At 41.5% G+C, this 17,018-nt stretch overlaps 1 protein-coding gene across 1 annotated transcript in view; it reads right to left on the reverse strand.

Annotated features, from left to right (window-relative positions):
• Positions 1-1,358: 1,358 nt before the first annotated feature.
• The window catches only part of Lamb1 (laminin subunit beta 1), a 66,413-nt gene continuing 50,753 nt past the window's right edge, over positions 1,359-17,018 (reverse strand). The window contains exons 24-33 of the mRNA XM_055624746.1: positions 14,315-14,684; positions 11,336-11,520; positions 10,146-10,387; positions 7,440-7,643; positions 6,778-6,922; positions 4,756-4,963; positions 4,436-4,577; positions 3,273-3,449; positions 1,799-1,958; positions 1,359-1,646 (exon numbers count right to left, since the gene is read on the reverse strand). Of these exons, the coding sequence (XP_055480721.1) occupies positions 1,510-1,646; positions 1,799-1,958; positions 3,273-3,449; positions 4,436-4,577; positions 4,756-4,963; positions 6,778-6,922; positions 7,440-7,643; positions 10,146-10,387; positions 11,336-11,520; positions 14,315-14,684 (1,970 nt within the window). The 3' untranslated portion in view covers positions 1,359-1,509. The remainder of the gene's footprint in view (positions 1,647-1,798; positions 1,959-3,272; positions 3,450-4,435; positions 4,578-4,755; positions 4,964-6,777; positions 6,923-7,439; positions 7,644-10,145; positions 10,388-11,335; positions 11,521-14,314; positions 14,685-17,018) is intronic.

Consider the following 17,018-nt stretch of genomic DNA (forward strand, 5'->3'; position numbering starts at 1 on the left):
TAATAATTAGCTGTAAAACACGGTGACCAGGTGCTTTAATATTGTTGCACAGTGGAATTGATCATAGTCCAAAGATGTCACTTGTTTCCAGGCTTTAATTACCGCTTTAACAATTTTTTTTACATCAGGCAGTTAAAATTGGCTCAGTTCCAAACTGTTTGATAGCAGTTTGCAGCTGAAATTGTTTTAGTTTGTCTTGTGCCAAAAGTCTACTGAGTTGGGGAGTTTGAACTTGTGTGTGCTTTGCAGTGCCTTTACGGTTTTTTTGTTGTTCAGAGTTTGCAGTTAGCAGAAGGGTTGGTGCCGTATGTGCTAATGTGTTATTAGTGGAAGTGAAATCTATATATTTTTAAATCTAAAATGTTTTAGGTTGTGTGATGGTTGATTTAAATCTCAGACATGCCCCTTCTCTCTGGTGGGAAGTTTCTAATTTGTAAATAGTAAAACATAATTTAATATGATCTCCTAGCTATGCAGATACACAAAAATAGTCTGAGTTGTAAGAGAATACAAACACAATCAAATGTGAGTGAAGCGTAAAGGCCTAAGAGTAAAACAAATTTTAAACCTCTTCTTGCAGCAATCTCTAAACTGTCTTTCTGCTCTGATGCAAGTAGCTTATAGAACAGCCCTCTTCACTGAGGGTTTTGGTGGAAATGATGTGAATAGTGTGTTTAAATTTTTTTAATGGATGAGCCAGACATGGTAAAGTGTGGAAGGCTCTTAGAAAATAGAGCCTTCCTTAGATAAATGGCACAGACAATTGCTTTAGATCAGAAGTTGCCTTGTTTAAGTTATAGCTGTTTACATCACTTTTATCCAGGCCCAGATTCTTTTGCCCCTGTGTTGGCTGTGGGGTGGGGGTCTAAGAAGAACATGTAAAGTCCAGAAGGCTGGGCAAGTAACAATTACATGCTAGTGATCTTTATGTTCTGGACTAAGTATTTGTTCAGAATATTGTATTGTGAGGTTACTGAAGTGTAATGTAAAAGCTAAGAGTGTGAGTTGTGTGTCTTCGTAGCTCTGCTCCATTTATCATGAACAATTTTTATACATTGGTGATAAATCACCAAAATCCTGCCTATTAGTAACCCTGGCCTTATTCTAGGTGGTAAAATGTAGGAGGAAGCCATTTTCTTATGCTTAGAAGTAGTTGGAGCAACAAATAAAATGGTCTAAGCCATCTTATATCCTTCATAGTTAACTTCCACCCAGGATCCCCACTGGGGGAATTTATAAGGAATATAGTTTTGAAAGGTAGATGTTGACCTAACAATAGAAACTAGTGACATCTTAAAGTGCTTTACAGTTCCCATCTTTACAGAGAAGGCAGCATTTAGTAAAAGAAACATTGTATGTTTATACAAAACCAATGTATTTTATTTAACTTCTTAAAAAAGTGGGTGGTTAAAAACTTTAAATAGATAATGAGTTATTTTGCAGGTCACTGCATCAGTTTATACATATGGTTTGCTTTGGTCGCTGCGGCCACTTTACAGCCCTTTTCTGTTATAAGCAGGTGCTATAAACAGCAACTTTCTCGCTTATGTCCTTAAGGAGTGAACGGACTTCTCCTTCCAGTCGTACTAATTCTTGAGCTTTATCTTCTAAGTATTTTTGATTGTCCTCATATTTCCTTTCTAATTCTGTGGAGATAAATAAAAATAAGGTTAAGTGTCAACTGTTTATAGCATATATGATCTTAAAGTTTATGTAAGACAACTAAAAACCTAAGCCAAAGGGAGTAGATTTTTCACCTTTATTAAATAAAAAACAGAAACGGGAAGAAAAGACCTACCTTCCAGCAGCTGGAGCTTGCTGTTGGCTTGAGCCAGGAGTGTTTTTGCTTCATTTTGTAGCATCTCAGCTTTCCTCCTGGCATCTGCTGACTCTTCTGTTTTTTGGGCAATTAAACTTTCTACCTTCTTATACTTTTCATCGAGTTCACCATCTAGAGTCTGCAGTACCATATTAAGACAGAAAGAGGTGAAACTGGTAATGTCAGTAATTATAGTCAAGAACTTTAGATGAAAGACATTATTTTGGGAACAGGCAAGCATCCTGGATTAAATATCAAAGCACTCAGGCTTCATTGTAAACTTTAAAAAGATTGCCAAGAAAATTTGGAACTGTAAATCTATTATTGTAGGGTTTAACCCTATTTACCTTGGATGAGCACTTACTATAGACAAATAAGCACAACAGGCTATACAGAAGTAGACTGGACATCAGCAAGCCAGAATGAAAGTAAAGGTTGTCTCTAGTGTACACACAAAAGAAAAGGTGAGTGGCTGGCTGTGGTGGTGCATATCTTTAATCCAGGGGGGTGGGGGGGTTGGTAGATCTGGGTTTGAGACTAGCCTCGCCTGAACATATATCACCCACCCCACCAAATAGATAATACATGGTTTGGAGCAATAGCTACAGGGTGAGTGTGAAAATTCATTCCTAAAGCTTTTAAATTCTTCATTACTGTCATTTTTTTTTTCAATGCCACGAGACTATTTAGGAGATTTGTGCCTTCAGAGCTGCAGGGAAGTAGGAACAGGAGTGGTCTGACGCTGTCGAGTAGTATTTCTTCGGGTTTGCTTCTCTTCCCAACTCGGATGCAGCGAAATTATTTATGTATTGAAAAGCTACAATGTTCAAGGCCAGCCTGGTCTACAAAGGGAGTCCAGAACACCTAATTCTACACAGAGAAACCATGTCTCGAAAAACAAGAAGCTACAAAAACCATTTTTTCAACAGGAAGAAATCAGAATCAGGTTATATAACAGATTGAACAACACATTTAAAAAGCTGTCTTGGGAGGTAAATTTATAAATGAAATGTGTGTAAAATGTAAATCTGCTAAATACAGTATCTTCCAATGAGAAGCAAAAGGTAGAGATTCAAAACAAGTCTTTCAGACTTCTGATTTCCTACTAGCTACTCTGTGTAAGGGATTAAGCTTTCTCCATTCTGTCTTTATTCTCAAATGGCTGGCTAACTGCTATGTCATAAAGACCTTTCTCCATGGATTACGGGGCAGAAATACCTAGGTGTGTATGCTTTTAGACTACCACTCTGGTTCAAATTCCATTCTTCTAAATTCATACTCGAGATCTGAGGGTCTAAGTTTACAGTTCTAACCCATAATCCACTTTTTCATGTATCTTAAAGACTTAAAATAGGTCACTGGGCTATTTGTATCTTACTAATGACAAAGAAGGTAAAGAGAAAACTAGTTGCCCATTTATCAACTTAGCTATGAAGTTAAAAGATTTACTTACCTTCTTAACATCGTCTGCACTCTGTTTTACAGTATATACTACTTTTTCAATATATTCTGCCTCTCCAGAGTTCTGGGCAGCTTTACGCTTAAGCTCTTCTACGTTCCTCTCAAGCTTGCTGATGCGTTGGGAAGCATTGGTCAGGGTTTCTTCAGAAGCTGCCGTTTCAGATTCAATCTAAAGGGACAGTCATCCAGACTCCATTAGTACAAATTTAGGGGAGGCCAGGATCCTATCTATACCAGGTTTGCACTAGAGCAGAAACATTGGCAATAAATATTAGGACAGCTTAGATCAGTGGTTTTCAACTTATGGGTTAAGACTCCTTTGGTGGTTTCATAACAGTAGCAAATTTACAGTTATGAAGTAGCAATGAAGTAATTTTATGGTGTGGGGACACCATAGCATGAGGATCACAGCATCAGGAAGGTTGAGAACTGGCTTAAGTGCCCAGCTTCAGTTACTGCTGCATCACATATCATCCTTTTTGTAACATTCTGCTGATCTAAGCTGTGTTTAGCTAAAGAACATTTGCAAGTGAGCAACTGTGAGAAGGATTTCCAATGAAAATTCCAAATTATGTGGAAACTGAGAGCTTCAGTCATCTGTTTACATAGTCTTGTTACCTCGGTGTTAAACTCTGGTAGTGAAGGGGAGGTAGCATGAAGATGTGGCGACTTGTGATATTAGAAATACTAAGTTACTCCAGAGGAAAAAAAATACCTGGGCAACTGCTAAGGGTTTCTAAGTTGGTCTCACTGGAAGGACAAACATCGTCTTTTAAAAAGCTACCCAGAGTAAGCAGTCTGGCCTTACTTTTGGCTTCCCTTAAAAGTGAGCTTCAAGGATAGGTATTTTCATAGAGCTAACTAAAGAACAAACTGTTTAACAAAGCCAGCATGGGTAGAGACACAGGCCAAAATTTCTAAGTCAAACCCATGATCCTTATCCTCGTAAGTATACCATTAACTGTTTTAAAAAAATTGTGAATAATTAAAATTCTTAAGCAACAGTGCTTAGTTTCTGACAGACTTCCACTTTAGGAGGGAAAACACCTATGCTAAGAAAATGTTCCATTTTATTTAAAGGAATAATCTTCAGTGTTAGAGATTCTTGTCCCTATCATTGTTTTCCCCCCAAACAGCCCAGCTCTAGTACCTTACCGACGTTAGCAGGTTTTGAGTTCCTTGAATATCCTCATCAGCTTGTTTAATTGCCTTCTCTGCTGCAACCTGGGCCTTTTCTGCTTCTTCTAATGCTTCCTTCACCATGTCTGCAGTGACTTTAACATCTGTTGCACTTTTGCTGAGTAGAAGAACAGACAGTGCTTTTGACATGAAAACATTTTTCCCTTGGAAAAATATCATTTTCTTTGAGAGCATATCCCGAAAGCCCCCTCGTTAAAGTCCTCTCTTACAGCATGCTAGTTACAGCTGGTAACTCTTCACCCATCCGCCCAGATTGCCAGTGTGTCTTCAGATACCTTGCTCTCTTGGCTTCTTCCAGCAACAGCTCAGCTCTGGCAATGTCAGCAGCACTCTGCTGCAAAATAACCTCTACTTGAGAAAGGGATTCCACTCGTTCCCGGATGTCTTCTGTGAGGTTCTGTAACTGCTGGGGGGTGCTAGGCATTTCCATTTTCAGTACCTCGTTAGCAACTGCTTCAATACTGTCCAGATCAGCACTATCCTCTGTGAAATGCAAAAACAGAAATCATAGAGCTGTTTCACTCAGCCATATCACATCATGCACCCGCTATCTCAAGGTTGCAAGAGCCATTCCCCTCATATGGAGAAGCGCCAGTGGAGGTTGCTTTAGGCTGCAGAGGACATGGAAGAGGAAGAACCAATCAGGTTTTGAAGGGTACGTCAGGCAGGGGAGAAAGGGAAGACAGCATATTGTGGTAACTGTGGCTTTGGGTTATGAGGGATCAGAATCCAGCATTTAAAGGTGAGCTACAGGGCAGCAAAAACCTTTACTCTTACATGCTCTTGGTGTACATGTTCCAGACCTCAGGAGGCAGACCTGAGTTTAAGGGTAGCCTGGTCTACATAGTAGGGATAACTAGGACTATGCAGTGATATTCCTTACCAGTTACCTAAATTTAGGAATTCTAGAAGAGATTGAGTGCAACAAGAACCAACACTTCAGCAACACTCTAGAGGTTGAAGTGTCCTATGTGTTAAGCTTTAAACAGGTCAGATCTCTTTTAAACTTTCATTTTTTTTTTTTTTTTTTTTTTTTTTTTTTTTTTTACTAAGAACATAAATATGGACCCCAAAGCACTTAAATATGGAAAGAAAAATATATCCTGAGTCAAGGCTTACACATCTTGTTCCCAGCTGTTGTTGGGAAACAACAACAGCTGTTGTTGGAAAAGTTTTTTACTAGTCATTTCTCCTTTCTGTTTACAGAATATATCTGGAAACTGGGCAAGATCAAGTGAGCACTAAATCCTCATTAGTCTGCTGGCTTTTATAGGTACTTTCCTCTTCTGGTGGCATCTATGTGTAGGCCACTGGGAATACCTAAAGCTTGCTTTCTTAATGAAGGAGCAGGGAGGGTCCTCTTTTTCTATTAGTCACTGTCTTCATGTCAGACCAATACTTGGGTCATCTCAGGAATGAGGCTGACAGCCTTAGAGAATAGGCAAAGTAAGTGTCTCAGACCCACAATGTTATACTATTTTTGGACTTGTACAGGATATCGTAAATGCCTTCCTTGACTAATTCTGATCCGGTTGGGAGTTTCCTCTATCTTACAACCCAGTAAATTTCATGTTGATAGTATTGGCCTATAACGAAAACTTAAAATGTGGACCAGATTCTAGAGATTTCTTTTTCCGCAGAAAACATTGACTGCTAGGTTCTAGACATAGAAGGCAAAGCCTTGGGGGCACTGCTAAAGTAACAACTTCTTCGGGGTCCTAATGAGAGACGTTCTAAATCAGTTTTCATAGTAAATGTTTTGACTTCTTGATAGGCGGCCACTTAGGAATCCCCGGAGTATGGCAGTACCTGCAGAACATTTGGGAAGATGACTTAAAACACATGCTTCAAGAAAAGGAGGGCTACAGAGAGGGCTTGGAGTCAAGAGTGCTTGCCCTATCAGAGGACCAGAATTGGAGCTCAGCATTCACTCAAGCGGCTTACAAATGCCTGCAATTCCACCTCCAAAGGCTCTGACATCCTCTTCTGGCCTCTGTGGGCACCTTTGTACACATAAGTACATACACACAAATGGCTCTGTTTTGTTTTAAGGCAGGTTGGATCTCTGTAGTCTTTCACTGATGCCTGCTTTTCCTGCTTCTGCCTTTCAAGTACTGGGATTATAGACATGCACCTACATGTCCAGCCTGAAATAAAGACATTTCTTAACGGAGATATTTTCAGTTATTTCCTGCCAGAAATCTACTTTATCTAAAACTCAGGCATTCTTGCCCCTCAAACAGCATTTTGCATGAACAAATGTCTGTAAATAGAAGTAAAACAAAACTACTCCTTACCAGTCAGAAAGTTTCTGATCTGCTTGATGAGGTTCCTTAGGTCCTCATTGCTCTTGTCCACTTTTTCTTTGGTAGCATTTGTTTTCAACAGGACATCCTGAGCATTCTGCTTAGCTTCATCTGCTCTCACTTTTGCTTCAGAAACCTAAACATGAAGAACAGGTGGTCTATGAAACCATCCTACTCTCTCTAAAGCAGGTCTGAATGTCAAATAGTCTAAAAAGTAATGTCAAACTCGGGAACAAATTCCGCTGTTTAAATACAGTATTGTGCTTTTATGTATACTAAAAGCACTCAATAAAAACATTCCTGTTCAGTATTTTTAGGGATAGCATCTGAAATGTTTTCAAAGCTGTTTTTGGCTCTAAAACACCTAGTGGTCTAAGAAGACTGTCTCATTTCAGAACAGTGCCCAATTTTGTGTGGTAATTACACGGTCTCATTGTTAACTTAAGGTTTATGCTGCTTTCTCCTAACATACCTGTTGTTGTTCCCATGAAGTGGAAGCAGCTCTTAATGTGGATAAGAACCTCATGGTTACCTTTATGATCGTAGAAACGGCTTTCACATTGGACAGTAAATTTAGGCAGCACATGGAACTAACTCCTTTTCAGATCCTCCTTACTGCAAGGCGATAAACCTGAGCCCACCCACTGACTTACCATCTTAGAGAGCTGTTCTACTTCAGCCAGGGCACTCAGGACATCATGGTCAAAATCCATGGCTTTCTGCCAGGCACTGTGGGCCACAGTGACAAGACCGCCACAGCCAGGGCCCCCACACTTCTTCTCTCCAGCATCAGTTCTACAGTTTGGGCCACCACATTCACTTTCAGAACAGTCAGCCCCTGGAGGCGTGCCACAGGTCTGCAATAAACCAAGGGTCAAGAACAGGGTTCAGGGTAAGTTGACAACAGAACAGCTGGGTTGGGGGTGGGGGTCAGAGAATACAGGTGGTCCTCAGAAAGGATACTTATAAAAGTGTTCAGAGATTCAGGAGCCATCCAGCTTGCTTCCACTGACCTTTAATCTCCATAGCTCCTACCTAAATGCAGAAGGATAACATGATCCCAACTAGGTGACAAGCATTATCTGCTTTATGAAGTTCTGCCAATGTGAGAGTCAAAGACCACTTCCTTTTCTGTTAGACTGGGATGGGGAGGTACTGTGGAACTTGCTTAGACCAAGTGCTCTGGTGAATATGGTCTGCTGACATGTAGCTTTGATGTAGTTTGCATCAAGAACAGATGAGCTGAAGTGAGAAAAGTTAGCAAAGGACAGTGCAGAGCATTTAGTGGAGACGGGGAAGCAGGATAGGAATTGAGTAAGTGCTAGAACATTTCAGATGAAAACGGAAGACAGTTGTATAAACAAAGGTGAATGTAACTTTTCCAAGTTCCCTCAGCCATCCTACCCGGCTTGCACTTAGTCCTTTTTCCTGTACCAGAAACTTGTTAAAAGATCACCACATGGAGCCAAGGGCAGTGGCGCACACCTGTAATTTCAGCACTCAGGGAGGCAGAAGCAGGCAGATCTCTTTGAGTTCCCGATAAGCCTGGTCTACAAAGGAGTCCAGGACAGCCAACACTACACAGAGAAACCCTGTAAACAACAACAGATAGATGTAAACAGGAAAATTACAAGCATGCTGTATAATAGGAAAGAACTGGGCAGGAAGAATATTTAGCACTTTATGGAATTGTACTGAGGAGGGACAGGATATACTGCAATGGAAAAGCAGTTACCAGAATAATCCCATACATGAAAGTACTGTTTTAAAGACAGTGTTTTTAGTAGAGATACTGTGAACTGTAAAGTAGCTGTTATCCCATATATTTTAATAACTAAAATAATGATCTGCTTTATAGCCCATAGAACACTTTAGAATAATTGTATGTGTTAGGGCGGAAAATGAGTTCTACTCAAGACTCGAACTTAGAGCCTTAGGAATGCATTCTAAAAGCAGTCTAGGAGCACACTAGATCTCTTTTGTTTCAACAAACATGAACAGGGATAGAAAACCAGCATGACTGAGCTTTTCTCAGTGAAGAACGGAAAGTATCTGAGGAACACAAAAAGGAAATTCTCTTCACAGAAAAAATGGCAGTAGAGAGCCCAGAGAAACAATCACTGGATAAAATTAAGACAAAAACAGTAAGAAAACAAGGAGCCACATCTTATGCAAAAGCCTGCACAGAAAGGGTGCCCATTTTTAAGGCCAAGGCCACTCCTCCATGCCCACCCTTAAGCTGCCCTGTGTTGAAAGGCAGAATTTCACCTCACTGCAATTTGTAGACATTTTTAAATGACTGAATTTGTTAGAATTTGTAAAGGAGGAATCCTGAAACACACAACTAGCGTTTCATGTGGAACTGTGGAGAGCTGTCCATTCTCAGGTGTAAGTTATGGTGAAGTAAGGTCTTCATTTTTCTTCCATCAACAAATGGTCACAAGAAATTTGTGTAGTAAAGTGTCATGTATAATGACTACTAAATCTTGCAGGCATCCAAAAACTGGTCACAATACAGGAGGGTATACTTTTTCCTATTGGAGACTGGATGGGGTGGGGCAAAAGGGACCATGGCAACTACAGAATGGCTAAAAGACTTTTTTTTCTCTCCAGTATACAAGGAAGAAGCAGTTCAGCTTGCTACATTTTTGCTTTGCAATGAAGATAATTTGGGAGTGGGTGGTGGGTAAGCTGGGGTCCAGGGCAGGTTTGCCATCTGATTCTCAAGGATTCCCCCTTCTAGGCTGAGGAAAACTAGAAAATAATGTTGGTGTGTATATACCGTCCATGAAAAACAACAAGGAAGCTACAGGAAAAAACTGGCTTGGCTTTCTTTTTGGCCTTCTGCCAGATTTTCATTAAACTCAATACTCAATTTCATCTGGCTCCAGAGTTACCTTTTAAAAGCTTCTAAGAAATTAATCTGCTTTCTAGGCCAGCTCAGACTTTAATCTTTACCAGGTAATATTACTGGAACAAAGGAACATTTTAGCAAGCACTGATGGAAAACTTTACAAAAGTCCATCACTGAACAATTTTGAATTCTTCCACTTGGATGTTGCAGAACAAGCAAGTTTTTTGTTTGTTTTGTTTATTTAAGGTCAGTTGAAAGGGCCAGTCTCCATAAGAAGTCCCGATAAAGGAGACAGAGGAGTGGCTGCACAGAGGAACACTGAAGCAGGAGTGGGCTGGGAAGATACTCTGTTCCCACTGACTTGAGCATGGCTACCCAATATGTAGCCCAGCACTGTGAGCACCCAATCACCCCTACAGGTTTGCAAACAGCAATACTGAAGACAAGGTAGAGGTTTTTGTTTGTTCTCTTTGTCTCCTAAAAAAACCATAGAAACAAGCCTTACCATCTCAGCAGCAGCTGACAGGTCTAGACTTTGCAGTTTGCCAGCCAGTTCATCCAGAAGGCGTGCCTGTTCCTCTTGCTTTTCTTTGAACTGGGACTCTCGTTCCAACATCAGATCTTCTACCCTTTCTCGGGTGAGGGCCGACTGCTCCACGGTGCTGTTGGGGTCTGTCGTGGAAGCATTCACCCTCTTCTCTGCCTCAAGAGAGACCTGGAAATACTTGGTGATGCTATCCAAGGCACCTAGGGCAGGAAATGAAATTGCCTACAGTTAATCTCCTTCCTTGTCCCTGGTTTCTCACCAACCAGGGCCTGTATTTGGTATCTTGTGGTCCTGAATTGTACTATAAAGCTTTAGGATTCAAGAAAAAAAAAAAAAATCTGTGTAAGTAAAATTTCCTTCTAATATCAGTGAATCTCTTCTGTTCCATTAGCATCTGATCAAAATATGAAGGATGTTAAACACTGGGGTGAAAGTGAGAAATTAAGCCATCACACACATTTTTTTCTAAGGAATTCTCTATGTAGCCTTGGCTGTCTAGACTTTCTTTGTAGACCAGCCAGGCTAGCCTCAAACTCACACCAGTCTAATTGCCTCTGCCTCCCAGAGTGCTATCGTGCCTAGCTACATATTATTTTTATATATAGGCCTACATCTAAATCCTGGTGTCAGGAATCCTTGGGATATCTGGATGATTGTTTATCTCCTTGGGTCCATTCAAACGATTGTTCCATATATAAGGAACACAGTACATTTTGGCTTTAGGGACCTAATAAAACAATGCATACTGCAGGATTGTGTCATTAATGTATTTCACCTTTGCTTTTGGGGGAGGGGATTATACAGCCTGTGATATTAACAATTAAAATATTTTCAAAGTAAACAGTAATCTCAAATGTGAAAGGATTTTAAAACTAACAACTTAATAGTTTTAGTATTCACAAAAGTCTAAGGGAAGGCAAGGGAGTTAAATTGGGAAATGAACACATTTTAACGCAATGGGGTCTCTGCTATGCCTTGTCCCCAGATCCCATATTTGAAACCTAGAACTTTAAGCTCCATCTGTGCCAAAGACTCAATAAAGATTTAAAACTGTTAGAAAAACATTTGCGGGGAGTGGGGGGGAGTATTAAGAATGTAGACAAAGGGTTATTATTCTGGATTGAGATTTCTGCACAAAAAGACCTCACCCTGAATATCAGAGTTTTTGATAAATTCAAGCTGTTCAGCCAGTTCTTTCACAGTCTTGTCCAGGCTCTCTGCTTCTGCCTGCAGTGCATCTAGCTCTCCAGCGGTGCTGTTACTCTGTGAAGCTGTGTCAGACAGTTTCACTTCTACTTGGGCCATCTTTTCTGTGACATCTTTGGTTAATTTCCTGTAAAAACAAACGCAAGTTTACCTAAAATTCACCCAAACTGTCAAGTCTCACCTGAACGTTTTTCCCCTAGCACAATCCCACACCCTCTGTCTTCAGACAAATTCAGTTATAATCCTCTATGTTCAAGTTTTATTCCTACAAGAGGCAACTGAAGCTAAGACCTTTTCTTCAAATATTTTGAAGGAAAACACCAGTGAACCCTCACATGTGTGTGTTTGTGTGTGAGAGAGAGAGAGAGAGAGAAAGAGAGAGAGGGGTGGTGATCCCACCTCTTGGTGATCCCAAGCCTCTTAGGTAAAATAAACAAGGGTCCGTGTAGGCTAACAGCTTTCAATGTGAGCAGCTAGAAGGTCAGTAAGCCCACAGACTCAAGACTCCAGTGCAGAGGAATGTATCCCAGACACCTGCCAAAACCCTTTTCTCAGGACTCTCAAGATGGAACATGGTGACAGGAAGCCCTGCACCCACCATGAAGACAGTGGGAGCTACCTAAAGCATCTTTTCCAATTCTGTGCTCCAAGCAAAGTTGCATCAAAGAAGCCTCTTCCTTCCACAAAACAACTACCTTTTACTTAACAACAAAGCTGAAAAGTCAATCCCTGGAGAATGAAACATGTGGCATTTACAGTACTTTCTTTCTCTTCTGGGTCATTTTTCTGAAGGTATACTTCAGGAATCTACTTGTGTATATATAATATGTGATGTCTGTGTGTACACATAACACGCAGGAATGCTGGAGAAGACCTAATCTCTGGGGATTACCGGCTCACCTGATGGAATCTAATTGTCTTCTCTGGGGTGATAGTCACTACAAAGTCCTAGAAAACAATTCAGCAATCCTGTCGGCTCTTGTCTCATCTACTCTGGAAGCTGAGGGAAGATATTCACCTCAGATGAAGAGGTTCATCAGGCAACAGTGACTAGACAGACCCTGTCTCTTAAAAACAAACAACAAAAATCCCAAAATTGACAAGATGTAAAACTGTTCACAGCCTGACAACCTGAGTCTGATCCCCAGGAGCCCCGTGCTGGAAGGACAGAGCTGACCACTGGTTGTCTCTGACCCCCCACATGTTACATGGCACAAGCATGCCCACACTTCCATGCACATAATAATAAGAATTGAGGTTAGAAAGTGAAAACCTTAGGGGTAGGAGTTGTATTTTTTTTTTTTCTTTTAATGCTACTTAAGGGGCTGGTGAGATGGCTGAGTCAGTTAAAGTGCTTGCTGCTAAACCTGATAATGACAGCTCCACTCTAGAACCCAAGTGGTAGAAAGAGAATCGGCTCCAATAAGTTTTGACCTCTATATGTGCTCTGAGGCATGGGTATACCCTGACCTCCCACAAAAATAAGTATTCTTTTTTTAAAAACAATGTTCCTTAAGTTGACAGGATACCACGAATGTCCCAACACAAACAGCAGGTGCTAAAAAGAATAGAACTGAGTATATTCAATGACTTTCCTAGTGATAGCTTTTCCCCTAGTAATCCCCTTTAATGACTGACTGATCCAAAAAAGGCTTTTATTTCTTTTCAGGTCTCAAAAATACTGCAATTAAAAATAGTACCTAGCTGGGCAGTGGTGGCACATGCAGAGGCAGGGGATCTGAGTTCTAGACCAGCCTTTTACAGAGTGAGTTCCAGGACAGCTAGGGCTACACAGAGAAATCTGTTTTGAAAAACAAAAAACCAATAATAATAATAATATCTAGGGCTGGTGAGATGGCTCACCAGGTAAAAAGGTACTTGCTGCTGAGCCTGATGAGTGGGTTTGATCCCCAGAACCCACATGGTAGACAGAAAAGGCTTATTTTCACAAATTGTCCTCTAACCTCCATAAAAACACTACCACAAGCACATGCCTACACATGTGCAAATAAACAACTTCAAATACATTTTTTAAATTTTTACTGGATTGGGAAGCAAATCTAGGACTTGATGTGCTTTTAGGACTGAGCTAACACTCCAGTCCAAAGAGTGTATTAATATATTCTTTGCTCTTTGTTCTCACCATACAGCCCAGGCTGGCTTCTAATTTGAGACCTTCCTGCCTCGGCTTCCCTAGTGCTGGATTTACAGGCCTGTGCCGCCACACCTACCTCTATTTTCCTTCAGTTCCTAAGTCTTAATGTATGCTGTTTGGGGGCTCCTTTCTGACAAGTAGTTGAAATACTGAGGACAAGGAAAACAAGGGTAGGATAAAGGGTAGAAACAGGCGTACTGACCGCATCTCCACTCACTTCACATTGCTTTAACTGGTTAAAATAAAGTGTACTGAATCAATGAATATCCAGAGAAGGACCAATGAGAAAGCTGTTTCAATGTAGGCATTTCGTAATTTTATCAATGATGCTTTTCATGAGACAGCAGCTGAACAGAAAAATAATTTGGAAATAAGGGTCTTATTTGTGGTGAGGGGAGTTTCCTAGTAGTAGTAATACTTGAATTGACAGTTTTCTCATTATACAGATCAATCCTTGTGTTACACTTTAAGGCGATGGTAAGAGACAGCCAGGAATCAACGTGCCCACTCATGTTCATGAGTCTCACACCTGTCAAAGCTGAGATTCTATGGATCTTTTGCCTCAAATCCAGTTCTGCTGCAACAGAGCAAAGGGGAGCACTGAGCCTCACGGTCCTTCTATCCTGCTCACCACTCTGATAAACAAGGGGCCCAGAGCCTGCGGAATAGGACTGGAAAGCCTGGCAGGAATACCACCCCAGGAAATCTTGGCTACTCAAAAGTTGAAAAGCGGTCATGAGTGATTTTCGGCTCATTAACTACTTACTCTGCTTCCTCAAAGAGAATGCCGATGTTTTTCAGTGGTTCTGCTGCGGGGTTCTGGGCCAGGATGTCTTTTATCTCACTGACTTTCTTCTCCACAGAGTCCACAGTCTCCCGGTAGGGGCCAATCACACCACTGATTTTCAGAGCCTTGGCTTTCTCCAGGAATTTGTGGGTCCTGTTAGTCAGCTCACTGATGATCGCATCCCAGAGGGCAAAGCACTGGTGGCAGGGCGCACAGTCAGGGAAGACCCCCGAGTACCCTCTAGTGCATTTGTCACAGCGTGGGCCCTCGACACCCTCCACACAGACACACTGGCCCGTGGCCTGGTCACACTGCGGTGTCTCAATGCCCCTGGGGTCGCAGTCACAGGCTGGAAGGGAAACAGAGATATAATTGACTGACTTCATTACAAGCTTCAGTGACGAAATTTGGCATTTAAAACCCTCAATCATGGTTACAGCCTACAGTGGCTTGTGCTAGCACACAGGACTTAACCCATCGACACTTTCTTAAAAGTAATGGTGATTAAAAAAAAAAAAAATCAACAGATACGCCTTGCTGGCCACTTTGTGGCTAGTATTGTAGACGTGTTTTATATGTATCACACCATTTAACGCCATCCCTATGTTTAAGCAAAATAGTTATCACTATTTCTCTGAAGTGGAAACCGAGGTAGGAGAATTCCACAAGCTGCTCCAAGTCCCACAGCAGGGAGGAGATTTAGTATTCTGAGTCGCCAGAGCCCATCTTGGCCTCCATTTCACCTCTGCCTCCTAATCTGAGCTCCCACATGACAGTCTAGATGACTCAGACTGTCCTGATGTGAGCTCTTTGCTAGAGCACACATCCCAAAGGAGCAGCACCTAACTAGTCAACCTACCTGCTCATAAAACAAAGCACAATGTGCCGGGTAAGATGCAAAAATGAGCAACAGAAGACCAAACCTAAGGGAAATATGGAGACTTCTAAATATCTCTGCTAAAGGATTCCACTACAGCAATCTGCCTTGTATCTACCACTGTGATTAAACACTCACAGTGAAATCCTGCCTGGCACAGGGAAAAACCAGCATTGGTAGTCAATAGCTGATTGACATCACATATTAGAACACACATACCTTTGAACCCTTGCTTAGAATCCAGAACCTCGAGTCACCAAGCCTTGTTTCTATCAACACTTGGCATTTCACAGTATTTATACAGTTTGAGCAACAAATAGTCTGTACATAAACCTCTGGCCTTATGCCGATTCTGGGTAAAGGTGTGAAAATAAAATAAGTATGCCCTCTTATTTCCCTAAGCAGAACACAGGGCCCCAGGGCAGGGGCATGTCTATCCTAAGCCATCTTTCCACATGGCACCAAGCAAAAAACAAAACCAAACAAACAAATAAAAAATTAACTCATACTCAGGAGTTCAGCAGTCTCTGCCAAACGAGGTACTAACTTCATGTATAAGCATTCAAGAGGTATTTCACATATCAGCACGAGAAATAACCAGTCTGAAGCAACAGTGTCTCTGTGGCAAAGCACAGCACCCGAATTATTCAACATTGACTTTCAACATCAATAGCTGTAATTTGCCGTCTAACTACTCATGGAGCATCACCCACAATCAGTTGGGCCGGCTGTCCTGAGAGCTGTTTACATCTCCAACTTCTCAACCTGCAAAGGTGTTTGTACCTGGAGGGTTCGACTGACACTTGCCCAATGGTGCTGTACTGCTCACCTGTCTATCACCTTTAACAGCAAGGCTAAGGAATCCAGCACCACAGTTAGGACTCTGTTATGGGCAGGCTAGAAATCCCGTCTTCCGAAAAACGCTGCTGGGCCCCAGGGCAGGGAAAGGAAGCAGGACACGGGAGAATAACCCAATCCTTGAAAGGAGCCAGGGCTTTCACGTCTGGAAGAAGGATGCTAAAGCATTTTTGAGAGCACCTGTACACAGCAAGCTATGCTACTAGTTTCCACAGCCACTTTCTGTGTCCTTATGCATTTAGTAGTCTCCGCTCCACAGGACCTGATCACACATCCACTGCATAAAGGATAAAGGGTGAGGGAGGGAGAGAGAGAGAGAAAGAGAGAGAGAGAGAGTGTGTGTGTCTTAGGTTTGTTTTTGTGCGTTTTCCACTAATAGCCTATTCAAAAATTTAAAGTTTACTGTATTCCAGCCTTCAAATTTCAGGGCTATAAAAATATACTTTCCTTCGAGTTTTAGAATGAAACTTTAAAATTTCAAAATTAAACTTTTTTCTTAACAAGAAACAATCCCCGGTCACAACTTTCCAAGCACCAGCCATTGTGGTTTTCCTCTTTTCTGGAAGGCAAAGATTTATCAAACCAGAGGCCACTTAAGTTGTAAATCACTTTACGTGTAAACTCCACACCATTTGTTCTCTATGTGGTTAAAAAAAAAGTCTCATGCCCAAGGTGGTACATTCTTCAATGCCAGCGGGCAGACATCTGAGTTCCAGGCCAGTCAGGGCTACATAGTGGGGGTAGGGCGGGGCAGACAGCATAGTAAGATCACAGAGGAGTGCAAGAGGCCAAACCTTGCTTTAAAGCATTTTGACTGTGGGGTACTGTAGTGGAATGTGTAACAAGAACCGAGAGAAATCGGGGAATGGCCTGGCCAAGTCTCAGTTTCTCAAGTGAACAGGAACAGCTCAGATAACACTGTGGCTGAAGAGCTTGTGCTGCGAGGGT

This window comes from Psammomys obesus, unplaced genomic scaffold (genome assembly GCF_907164565.1).
Source record: "Psammomys obesus unplaced genomic scaffold, mPsaObe1.curated_primary_1811, whole genome shotgun sequence".
NCBI lineage: Eukaryota > Metazoa > Chordata > Mammalia > Rodentia > Muridae > Psammomys > Psammomys obesus.